Here is a 13,334-nt window from a genome sequence, read left to right as displayed (position 1 = left end):
TTTATTTAACGCAATAAGGTGATTCAGCTGAGCAGGTCAAAACCTGATGGACGAAAGGAAACATAGGGGTCTTCATTATCAGCATTGTGGGTTTCTCCTCAGCAGTTATTGGCCATCTGGTGACCCATTTCATTGGTACTTCCTCATGACGTTTAAACCTAAGGTCATTAAGGGTGCTTGCAGACTAAAGAAAGCTTTTGATGCATATGAATGTGCAAGTTATGTTTTGAGGGCATAGAAATCCTTGGCCAGTTAGAAATAAAGTAGGAATACAGCAAAGTAGGACCAGCGAATGGATGTATGTGTGCATTGCATCAAATGTTTTAGTTGCGTGAATAATTTTCACTTTCTTTCTTTAGTTTGCCGACTGATGTCTTTCTCCAAAGGCTGGTTCAGACACAAGATTTGTTTTACTAGTGGGTGCAGGACACTATAGTTCATTTATGTAATTGAGGATAGCAAAATAAAGTAAACTGTGACATACATGTATTATACCCAAAAATTCTTCATACAGTGCTAAAATTGCTAAAAATTTGGGACCAAAAATTAATCAGACACTTTGACCTGACCATGTTTTCCTTAAGTGTTTTTTCTTTAATTGCTAATGTGACTTTTTTACACCACAGACTGAACAAAATTAAGCATTGCTTGGTAATTGGTTGACCTAAATTGGTATTATCTAATTCTAAACTATAGCGAATAAACTGTAATCATGTGAGAAATGTTGAAGGTGTCTGAATAAATTTTGGCTTGACTGTAAGTTAAAACCTTGGCAAGTTTTTACTTTCAAAACTTACGATTTGCACATCAGTATTTGAACCATTTGAACCAACTTAATTTAGACAAAACTCTACACTGAAAAAAATAATTTATTGTAGGAAAAAATGTCAAATTTTAAAAATAGTTGGTAAATTTCACAAATAATTACAAACATGGCAAATAACAAACTGAATTTTTTAAGCAGATAAACTGAAATAGTTTTTATGTGAATGTACAATTTAAAAAAAATGGTTTTTTTTAATTTAAATACAATCATTTTAACATTATTTACATATATAAATGAGATAATTATTCATGAATTTTTATGTATTGTATTTTTAATGGAAATGTAATTTATCACCGTTGACAGTTGTGAAAACAGAATAAAAGTCATGAAATTCATTACAATTCCTTACAATCAACAACTGATGTATAAAACCATGCCTCCGTCCAACATTTTCTTTCTTGTTGAATAATAAGCTTTACTCGGATGTATGTCACAATTTGGGAAAGCGATACCCATGTAACTGCACAGGTCACAGTTCTAGAACACATGCAGAAATACTGCCTGTAGCACATGTGTTTGCCCTGACCGTTGTAGAGCCCTTGTCCGTGTGAGCCCAACATTCATCTTCCATGTGAATAGTGTCATGTGTCCACCCTCTTTTCGCTCTCACACAAGTGATTAATGGAGCTGGAGCTGGCGCTGTATTATAATTGTGTGTGTAACAAAAAGGGTAGGGGGTTTGCAGGAGTAAAGTGGCCTGCATTCTCTACAGACATGGTGTAAAAGTGTGTGTGCTCTCTTTACAGTGTCTCTCCCTGTTGTTTCCTTCTCTATCGATTTAAAAAAAATATATATTTTCAGCACTCTGTTTTTCTCCTTTTCTTTTGGCAATGCTTCCTGGTTATTTCATCATCTCTGTCTCTCTCAGTTTGTTTAAGTCCCATCTGTCTGCAGTGTGAGAGAGTCAGGCCCCGTTTCAGATGTTCATGTATTAAATAAACACGCACTTCACCTCTAACACCTAAAGTCACTTTTTACACTACCATTCAACAATTTTGGGTTGGTTTTAAAGAACTTTCTTATCCTTATCCTAAGGCTGCATTTCATCCAAAATTCAGTAACAGTAATATTTTGAAATATACAATGTAAATAACTGTTTTCTGTTTTAATATTTTATCAAGCATCTTTCAATAGAAAGTTCAAAAGACTTTGGAATAGAAAATAGAAAATGTGGTTAATTTATTGTGTCATTGCTGAATTAAAGTCTTAGTAAAGTAAAGTCTTCAACAACAAAAAATCTGACTGACCCCAAAATTTTGAACAGTAGTGTGTATATGGTGTATACAAACCATACATAAAATACAGCTCTGTTCCAAAATTTGGTGAGCTACCTTGTTGTCTAATGTCTACATATGCAGCGAACTTCTAAGGGAGCATACTTACTGTATCAGAAAACACAAGCAATAACTCTGCATGCTGCACAAATAATCCTTTTCACCCCAAGTTCATAATAGACTAGAGTTTGATGTTAATGTCTTGCTAAGCTACAGTAATAGTATGATATTCTAAAAATACTTAAGCCGCATGCGTCCCAATTCAAAGGCTGCATCCTTCGAAGGCTGTATTCATAGGCTGAATGCGTCACAGCATAGCAACAAAGACTGTCCCAATTCAAAGACTCCTTCAAATGTGGCCTTGAAATACGTTCTTCATTTCCCAGGCTATGAAGGATACAACAAATGGATCCTTCACGGCACAGACTATCATTCAATGCACACCAAAAAAAATTTTTGAGAGAGATAGAGAGAAAGAAAGAATGTTGGATTACACTGTTGAATGTAAAGTAAAAGTACTGTGTTTCAACTTAAATATTTAGTGTTACAAAAAATATATATAAAGTGGTTTGAATATTAATATATTATATGCAATTCTATAGATAGTTTATACTTTTTATTATGGACATAAATAGACCAAGGTGAACATATTTAGACCGGTTGAGACTGTTGTATGAAAATGGTTATGTGTCAGATGTGTCAGTGCGCTGCCATCTTTAGAATTTTGGGTAACACTTTATTTTAGGGTCTCTTAACTAGTTGCTTATTAGCATGCATATTACTAGAATATTAGCCATTTATTAGTAGTAATTAAGCACATATTAATGCCTTATTCTGCATGACCTTATTCTACATCCCTAATCCTACCCAATACCTGAACTTAACAACTACCTTACTAACTATTAATAAGCAGCAAATTAGGAATTTATTGAGAGAAAAGTTGTAGTTAATAGTTAATAAGTGTTCCCTGTTCTAAAGTGTTACCGAATTTTGTCTTTGAACTCTGTTTTTGCGTAACTCTGTATATTTCTATAGCATCGATGTTAAACAGTACTTAGCTGGTGAAGTGGATTTACTTGTTGTAGACTTAACAAAAGTTATCATGTGCATTGTAATGTTTGAAGTGGATAACAAACAAATGTCATAACAATAGTCCACAGACCTGGAAGATTTTGAAACTAGCGGTTCATTCATAAATCCATAAAAGCATCATGTTGTAGAAATACAAACCGGAAGACAGATGACAATGAACGCAAGGTCTGCAAGGTCTATAGATTTAAAAAAAGAAACGTTACTGCCACTCGTCAATGGCAGCTGTCACAGTTGATAGGTGACAAGACCAATCCTCCGTAGGCTAGACCGTTACATTTAACAATGATCGGTTCAACCTTTATGGCTTTTGAACTGAGACACAATTACAGTGCATGCAAATGTTAGGAACATTAGAATATTTAATTTAGAATTAGCGATGCAAACTTCTTGTTACTAAATAATTAAATAGGCTGCAAATAAACAGGACCTCTCTCACCTCGTCAGTCATCTTGTATGATTTCTTCGCAATGCATTTTGGGATTGTCTTCTTTGCAAAAGATACATGCAACAAAAGCATTTGGCTGAAAGAAGAAGCTTTTGGAACAGCTTTCATGTCTTGATTGCTGTCTAGATGTGTAGCTCACTAGGTTTTGGTACAGCGCTTATTACTGGTGTTGGTTTTGTTCTGCAGGTATTTTGTTGCAGACATTGCATGTGGATTTTTTTCCATCTACAGGCCCAGAGTGAGAGACAGATGTTCAGAAGTACGCCTACATCAAGCAAGGATGAGAGACATCTGACGCCGCTAGAAAAACTTTATCTTTTGGGATCTGCAGGTAGAGCTCCGTCAGTGGAAACACAGCGAGGGTTGATGCCATGTCTTGATGTGCTGATGCTGGTGTGAAATCATTCATGACAGATTAAATCATTCATTTAGGCTGCAAATTCCTCAGAGCTAATTTTTTTTTTTTTTTTCTCAGCACGTAATTAAATTGCTTAACTTCAGGAAAGACACACCATCTCAGAGATGTCAACAGGCAGAAACATTGAATTTTATTGGCAGTATTGAGGGTGAGTTTTAAGTAACCATAATGGATGGCACTGTGTTAGCTCATGAATATTAAATCATTGCTGACATATTACTGTGTTGCAGGGATGATGTATTTTTGTAGGCCAAAACCCATAATCGGGTTAGCATTTTAGGTTCCATTGTCTTGAAGTCAATTGGTTCCCTGTTGAAAAAACAGTATATGCTGGTTAGGTATGTTTTGAAGTATAGCAGCTGGTTTGAGCTGGTTTAAGCTGGTTCTAAGCAACTAGCTCAAACCAGCTCAAACCAACAGGGTTTGAATGGGTTTTTGGTTAAATACCTGACATAAGGTCTGTGGTTAACACAAACTCAAGATATTTTCATGTTTCATGCTACTGTATTAACATCAGTAATAGCTCTTTGTGATTTTATAAGCTTTTACTTTTCTTGTAAAGGTGGTGGCTAACAAGTGGTTTATGGGACTACAGAGGTTGTCAGGGACATTAAACGTTAAAATCAAACTCTTGCAAACTATTCGATCTTTCAGGGAAAATGTTTTTTTAAATAAAAACTGAAAGAGTTGTTGAGGGTTAATGGTGCTGAAGTCATGCAACAGTGGTGCAGTTCATTTATAGCCTACACTTAGATTTTTACTTCTGCCGATTGTGTTTAGGCTTCATTTGTGAAGATCATCATGAACGAAATGTGTAAGAATCATAAACTTTTGTGGGTCACAGAACTTATTTTCTGCAATAACCCAAAAGCCGATGGACAAACACTATTGGGTTTTAGTCGAGAGAACCAGGTTGGTGCCAACTTTTGTGTTGGCCTACAAAAATATGTGATCACTGCAATGCTTTATCGATGTCCCTGAAACATTCAATTTATGTATGTGCTTGAGTTGTATGGTTGTAAACAAGTTGTCATGACAAAATGGTCACTTTTATCGGTTTAAAATAATATCAGGTTTCTGAAACTACTGTGAATGTTTTTTTTCCAGGAGTGCGCAGCCAGCGAATGGATCCATTTTAAAATCAGACGGCTGAATGTGGGCAAAAGCTGCAGGGGGTCACGGCTCCTTCTGTTTTCAAGCACCTCTAATGTGAATGAGTGAGTGAAGTTGTCTTTGTTCCTTGAGTTTCTCTCCAATTAAACTGCTGTGATAGACGGCTTTGTGGTTACATCTTTGCTACCAAATATTTTCTCAGGCTACTAAAAACAACAGGCCTGCCAGTGGATCGTCTAATGCTTATAGCAAACATACTGTAACTGGTGAGAGTTGGCTGAAATCATCAGTTCCTAATTTTACACCGTTTCCATAAGTCAAATTATTATCAAATGAATGAAAGCTGCATTTTCTACTTTATTTCTGAGGTGATATCTTTAGTTACAACAGGATGTAAAAAAATATAGCTTTTTTTTGCTTTAGTTTTTTTGAAAGAAGTCTCTCATGCTCACCAAGGCTGCATATATTTGATCAAAAATACAGTAAAATCAGTAATAATGTCAAATATTATGGTAACACTTTACAATAAGGTTGTATTAGTTAACGTTAGTTAATGCATTAGTTAATATGAACTAACAGTGAACAACGCATCTGTTCAGCATTACTTAATCTTTGTTCATGTTAACTTATTCATATACAAATGTGTTTGTTAATGCATTAGTTAACATGAACTAACAATGAACAACTCGACTGTTCAGGGTTATTTAATGTTTTGCTAATGTTTACTTACACATTTACTAATGCATCTCTTTACATTAACAGATTAACTAGTTAACGTTGTGGTTAATGCATTAGATAAAATGAACTAAAAATTATCAACACATCTGTTCAGCATTACTATATAAACTAATGTTACAGAATTGATTCATTTCTAGTTTAACATTTCTTGAACTTTATGTAAAAACTTTTACATGTCAGACAGACACCATTTTCCCTAAGTGGGCAGTTTTTGACCCAAAAAGCTGCAAATTGGACCAGATTTTGTTCCCATAATTGAAAGTCAGCTTACATGAGACTAAACTGTTACGGGTTCCTTTGCAGCATGTGAATAACATCACACTTTTACATAATATCTCAATGTTTTCTATGTAGTTCACTATGCACTTTCTTTTATGAAGTATGTTGAATGATTTCCTCAGAAATAGCAGACAGCAGAGATCAGACTGACAGATCCCCATCTGACAGCATTAATCAGATTCAGTCCAGAGGAGTTTTTCACTTTGCCTTTTATTTTTTAAACAAGTTTATACAAAGAACACTTAACAATGTTTCTGTTATAAACATATTATGCTTAAAAAGCCATTAAATCAGTTGGAACGTGTCCGTATGTTCCTTAGAAAATGCAACTAGTGTCGTAGAAACAATTGGCATTTTCTTTGCTGTTGTGTCGGCATGCATCATCAACCTCATCATTGCCCTTGTCATCATTAACATCAAAAGTGCTCTACCATATGTTCAGTCATTTCATTGCTTACAGTAAAAATTGGTTTCATAATAATATTCACAATTTATTGAATAAGGTTGCTTTCATGCCGACGTTAGATCTCTTCCTTCATGACAGTAAGAAAAATTGTTGCATTGAAACATGGGAATTTTAGTTTTTTTATTCTTATTATTAGATGAACTGAATGGTCAATGTTCTGTTAATATTAAAATGAATATTCCATCTCAAAACAAGTATATCGACAGCTCATGACAGGAAAATGTGGATATTATTTGATATACAGTACAGACAAGGTTAGTAAGGAATGTTATTAAATTAGTGTCACGTTAACACATTTTAGCTTCAGTGTTTATACTTTTACATCGGTAAGAAAGAGTAGGAAGAGTAAGAATGAGATTTTAGTGTGTCCAACCTCAACTTCCTGTTTTAACAGAGAATATGTTAACATAGGGCAGAAAACATGCTCATCAAGCAAATTCATGGGGTCTTTAGCTTGTTTTGAGTTTAGGATACTCCTTTAGAGTCAAACCAAACCTTCCTAGACATTGACCTTTGGAACAGTCCATAAATGTATTTTAAAATGTGCAACTTACACTCTTACATGACTAAAAACTGTGGTTCTTCTCAAACAGGTGCATTTCAGCTTGGCTTTTGAATCTCCAGTCTTTCACATGCTCTCTACAGCTGTTTCCCTGACTGTCTCCCTCCTTCACCGTCCTGTAAATTTTATTTCTCTGAATTATTCAGAGTCTCCTCAAAGTGCAACCAGACTTAAGGGGGGGGGAAAGCATGGCAGATATGGAAATGGGGCATTAGACAAGCAAAAGAGATGAAGTACATGGAAACGAGAGGATAGGATGACAGATCTCCTCTCTCCACCCACAGTTCTTCATCATCATGTACTGTATTATCCTCCATTTCTCTCTCTCTCTCCCCAGCCTCAGGAGACCCATATTAACTTAGATATCACTGACAGCTAAGACTTACACCTCCCACTGTCCCGACGAGATAGAGAGAGAGAAAGAAATGGAGGAACAAACACAAACGAGACAGTAACAGAGAGACTAAAGCAAGGAGAGAAGAGACTACAGTAATATCAGGTCCACACTGCGAGCGAGTGACGCGACAAAACTAGCTCATAATCAATGAAATTGTCAGCCATGGTGCAGTAGTTGAGGTTTAAAAATCATTTGTAAGATAAAATTATGTCTTTACTGTCACTTTTGAACAATTGAATGTGTCCTTGCTGTACAAAAGTACTATTTTATTTATTTATTTTATTTTATTTATTAACTGTAATGCAAATGCAGATTTTTTTTCTTTCCCTTGAGTATATTTTTAAGTAGGCTATATTTTTGGCTAACGAAGTAAAATGCTCTCACAGTACCCATACTAAAGTATAACTTTTCAGTAATTCTTACACCCCTCTACAGACCCTGTATGTATATTTATGTCAGTTTCAAGGTAACAAAGATGAAATGTGTCTGGATGTACACACTGACAGTGCCTTTTCCTTTTTATCAAGAGTTGCCAATTTATGGGTGGCACAAGTGACAACAACTATTGATGTAACAAAGTTAAGGTAAGGTAAAGGTCAATTTTAGGCACATAAACCATGTAATATGGCCACTACCATTTAGAATGGTATTAAACCATTTAGTTTAATCACAGTCAGTGTGAACGTCCATTGAGCCTTGAAGAGTCAGAGGAGGAGGGACGAGTGGGAAAGAGAGAGTGAATGCTGATGATAGAGAGCTGTGTATAAAAGGAATAAAAAGAGTGCAGTGGGCTATTTATTTCAGAAAGTGAACAACTCTGTCTTAACCAGGCATGACTTCTGTTATTAGCACTGTTTTGGGTAGCCCGAAGTTACTGGTCCAAAATCCTGCAAGAGCACAACAGGAAGTAATATTCCCAGTGATCCCAAAAAGCCCTGCTAATGATGTAATTAAAGTTTTATGTATGCTGTTTGCTGATTGCTCATTTTATTACATAATTTGCAGTGCTTCTTGGTATGAAAACTTAATTGCTTCAAAAGAAAGTATAGTCTCTTTTTCCCATTTTAATTTATTTATTTTTTGCTTCGAATTAAATGTTGATTGAATGATCTCTGAGACGTTTGTTTAGTTCAACACTTATTTTAAATACCATTGGGAAATAATACTTCCAGAAACCAAGCTGTCACTTCTATGTTTGCATGGCATTTTGGACAAATAAATTACTTGGAAATGTGTCACATCGCACCTAGTTAGGACACGGAGTAACGTGAGCTGGCTGCATCTAGAAAAGCCTTTGGGAAAGTTACACAAAACGCTGTGTTTACAATGTCAAATCCTCAGCTTTAGTTTGTGATTGTGTTTGTGAAAGGCTGTGAACTAATGCTGCTTTATATTCACATCATATACATACATTTTTTACACAATATTTATATATTTTTGCTCTTTTAACCCTGATGTATGAATAAACAGGCGTATATAATCAGCAAACATGTAAAACACAAGAAACATGACAGGAGATATTTCTCAATATAGTGTTGCTGTAAAAAAACTGGCCTTGTTTAAGTCAACAGACAAGCCTAATTAGTCTTCCCGTCATTCTCTTTATCAATGATACAACCATTGGCTTTTAATTAGGATCAACCTGCAATTGCTGTAGCTGGCTTTGGATTTCCTTTAATGCTGGTAAGTTCAAACTTAGAGCAGTCATCTTTTTTCACTTCTGTAATGAGCTCTCATATGTCCTTAACACGTTTTTGCATATCTCTTCAGGGTTCAAACAAGAAACGTCCCGTTTTCTCAAAGAGGGAACCTAATTTTTGCTTTGCGATGGAGAGTAATACACAAACACACACACGCAGAGTGTGTTGTGGCAAAAAAATTGCCCAAGATTTTGATCGCAGGACAGAGCATCACTTTCGCAATCTCTTGCTATATTTTACCCTAGCAAACTTTGTCCGCTCCGATACAAGCAACTGTACTGAAAAACTAACCCTTTCCATGTTGAACACGGGCAACTCCTATTAAGAGCACATACCTCTTTTAAAGCCCTTAGTAGAGTTCATCCTAATTATACATACGCAAAAGGTACAGCTTAGAATAGTGCATAAGATTAGATCGGTCAAACATACCACCAAACGAATGGAGCCACCAAACAAATGGGAACAATGTGATTCTCCAATATACATAGTACATGTCTCTGGACTGGCAACTAACATGTCTTTCAAGCATTGGTTATAATACGTCTTTTAAAAATTATAGGCTTTATACATATAGCGCAAGCTTCAAATATGGCAAGACATCTTTTAAGTTAGTAAGGAAGGTGAGAAGGGTGTTAAAATTCGGAAGCACTTCATCTCCGTCAAATGGTTGTCAACTGCGGCAGGCTCGACTTTGATTCCAATTACGCTTACGGTACAAAAAAAGACGACATTGCAAATAGTACATAAACAGTAAAAAGTACATCATGTATTGCTAAAGATAAAATGCTACCCGGTGGCATTCACATCACAGGTAGAACGCTTTCGTTTTAAGAAGAAATCAGAAACAACAGTCATTCAGCTTATATGGGTGGTTTAAAATAACCACTGGAAACGATTCTTCACACCGAAGGAATTTGAAAGTAGATATTTACACCTTGTGTTTCTTTGTGTTTCAGATGTGATTGCACTCAACCTCTTTTGATTTCACTTTATAGTCCTTAACCTGTGGAATTAAGTAGTTAATTGACCAATCCAGTGCTTTATTGAGTTAATGTCAAAGTTTATTTGACTGATTCGTCTGATGCAGGGTTTAAGCTGATCTAGCCAGAGATCTCGTCACTGTGGTTTTGTCAAAAGCTAAATCTGCTCTGCTCTTTTCCGGCATTCCTCAAAGACAGACTTCATGACCTCCCGGGCGACAAAGTGGCTCCATTTCAGGCAGAGGGCTGTGTAGTTGGCTCACCTTGGCATCGCTTGACATCTCTGTGCCAGGAGAGTCTGACAGCCGTGTCTGTCCTCCAGGATTTGCCCCTGAAACCCAATGACACCCTGGAGCCATTGCCACCGAAACAGAACGAAGCATCACAGTAGCTCAGGATAATTTGACTCGATGCTGACCCAAGAGAGCATGTTGATACATCCTCGCATCAATTCAACGGTTGAAAATAGCCATCCAGGAACATGCTGTAACTGTAATTGTTGTCATATTTTTGGAATTGCTGTCCCTGGAGTTGGTCCACAAGTAGAAATTATCTCCAAAATGAAGCTGGTGAGGATATAAAGAGAGAGAGCTACTTGTTTCTTTCTTTTTTCGTCCTTTATAGTTCATTACAGACCCAACTGCCGTACCATGTACTGCAATGACTATAATGCGAACTAGTGTTTAGAAAGGAACGCTTTGTACCATTACGAGTGCGTTTCCTCCTCCTTCCGAGTTCAATAATCCTTCTCTGCCTCTCGCAATACTGCCGTTTTATTTGCAAGCAGTTTCGTTGAACATTTCACACTCTTTTATAGTCCCTAGGTGGCCTGTAAAATCTTCCAAGGCTGTTCAAACAAAGTGTGCTACTTTTTAGACACAACCGTTTGCTTGGTAAACAGATGCTTTATTATTATGTAAAGAAGCAAGAGGTCACCATCAGACATCTCTGCAGGTCTTCTTTAAATTGGTGCATAAAAAAATCTAAACTTTTTTTTGTGGTCGCGCCTTTTGTCTTTGAGCAAGAACCATAAATCTCCATTCAGATCCATTGTCAATGAAAAAAAGATAAGACAGACAAGAAAAAAAAATTGTGTCTACAGGCAGTATGGGAGAACATATTTTGGATCTGCTGTATTAGAAGCAGGCCATCATCAATTACAGCGCCCCCTGCTGTTCGGTGGCAGTGTGGCAGCCAAACGCCTGGCTGGGAACAGCTTGGAACAGCAGAGAGAGAGTGAGTTTGACAGCTGTGTCCATCAGTCATTTGGCCCCAGGCAGGAGAGGACAGATAGGCCTAGTATTGCTACCATTTTCCTTGAGCTACTCCCGAGACACCTAAACATTTCATTTTAAATCTGAAGCCCACAACCAGATTTAGTGGTTTCCCATGCCATGTGCATTAGGATGCTACAATAGGGTGTAGGTATTGCTGATACATGCTAGATTTTGCCACCAAATCATCTGTCTAAGAGGTTCTTGCTCTCACCAAAAGGATAATTATTTACATTCAGAAGTATTCAAAGGAAGCAGGCTGTTTGACAGATATTGCAGAGAATACACATGGGTCAATTTAGCAAAGTTGTTTTGGCAGTGCTACTTATGACATTGCCAGATTTGTTCACCTCCTCCATCACTATGGCACCTCATCTCTGCGGGCGACTGTCGTCCCCTGAAAAGTCTCTCTTGAGGTCTGTCTGTAACAGAGACTTGCTTATCGATCTTGTCTTTACCTGTGCTGTGTCTCAAACAAGAGTTGGAAATAGAAACAGCCAGAATAGCTATGACTTGATGTTGGTGGTTTGCTCCCTGGACAAGTGCTGGAATGCATCCTTTGGTGATGGTGTTGAGGTAAAGAGACCTAGGGACATTGGACTTTGCCAAATTCACCTAGACCCTTATCCGTTGACTGAAATAACAAACCCTTAGACATCACAACACTTGAAACTCTCTTTCCCTCTCACGGGGCACCTTGGTTTCTTTGCTGTCCTCTTCCGTATGCTTCCTCGCTGTTCTTTGTCCTCAGTGGTCTAGAATTGTCTAAATAATATCTCACTGTGTGGCAGCTCTTGGCTGATGGAAGCTGACAGCACAATGGCCTTGTCCAGAAGGGTGTGAAGGCTCCTGACGTGCAAGGATCCTGCCCTTTGCTATTGGACACATGGGTCTGGGCCACAAGAGACATCTGAAGGCCAGCAGTACAAGAACAACAGGCCAGAATTTTAGAGGGGAGGTAGGATCACCAGGGGTTCAAGGCCCATCAAGAATTGAAATCAAGACCATGCAACGTTTTCCCCTTCAGTTCTTTGTATTATAGTGCGATGAATATAAATCTAGTCCAAAACAAATACAAGGAGGAAATTTGCTATAAATATAACTGAAGCACATGTGTAGAAGCTTTCACATCCGGTTGTCTAATCATAATCATGCTTTCTTGTGTTTGTATCCTTTACAGGCTTTCCCCTCAGACCGTCACTTCTGTTTTGCTGTTCGTGGGCAGTCCCTTGTGTTTCGGGTGGAGGTGCGGAGACTGTCCGTACCCAAGAGGCTGAGTGAACAACTCTGGAAGAGTCTCGATGCTAAACTGACGCTTGTTGGAGAAGGCCTGGCGCCGACTGTTTGGATGGGACAGTGGTGGCTGTGGCTGCATCATGAGAGGGACCTGATGTTGGACATGGCTCTTGTTGGGGTCCCAAACTTTGAAGGCCGAGCTCGAGGTGAGCGGGTGGGTGTTAGTCTTGGAGATCTTGGGCTTGGGGACTTGAGCTGATGTAATGGTGATGGCCAAAGGAGTATGGATGTCCGGAGGGGGAAGAAAGGGTTTGTCTTTTGGGTGGAAAGCAATGGGCTGGAAGGTTGCAGGCGAGGATTGACGGTGTGCATAATCCATCATGGGGTAGCTCTTGGGGTAGTAATCCCTTGCTGTAGTATCTGCAGAGAAAAAGGGCAGGAAAAAACAAAGAGTTAGAAATAAAGAGGCTAACATTGTGACAAATATGCAATAGATTAATTTAGTAGTGTTGCTTAGTAGTACCCTACGGTGTA

General features: G+C 37.6%; 1 protein-coding gene across 1 annotated transcript in view; it reads right to left on the bottom strand.

Annotated features, from left to right (window-relative positions):
* Nucleotides 1-6,376: 6,376 nt before the first annotated feature.
* Nucleotides 6,377-13,334, bottom strand: part of LOC131537514 (protein shisa-8) — a 65,069-nt gene continuing 58,111 nt past the window's right edge. Inside the window, exon 5 of the mRNA XM_058771034.1 lies at nt 6,377-13,220. Within this exon, the coding sequence (XP_058627017.1) occupies nt 12,754-13,220 (467 nt within the window). The 3' untranslated portion in view covers nt 6,377-12,753. The remainder of the gene's footprint in view (nt 13,221-13,334) is intronic.

Source organism: Onychostoma macrolepis, chromosome 03 (genome assembly GCF_012432095.1).
Source record: "Onychostoma macrolepis isolate SWU-2019 chromosome 03, ASM1243209v1, whole genome shotgun sequence".
Taxonomy (NCBI): Eukaryota; Metazoa; Chordata; class Actinopteri; order Cypriniformes; family Cyprinidae; genus Onychostoma; species Onychostoma macrolepis.
The sequence above is the reverse complement of the archived record's forward strand: the minus strand, read 5'-3'. Positions and strand labels throughout refer to the sequence as shown.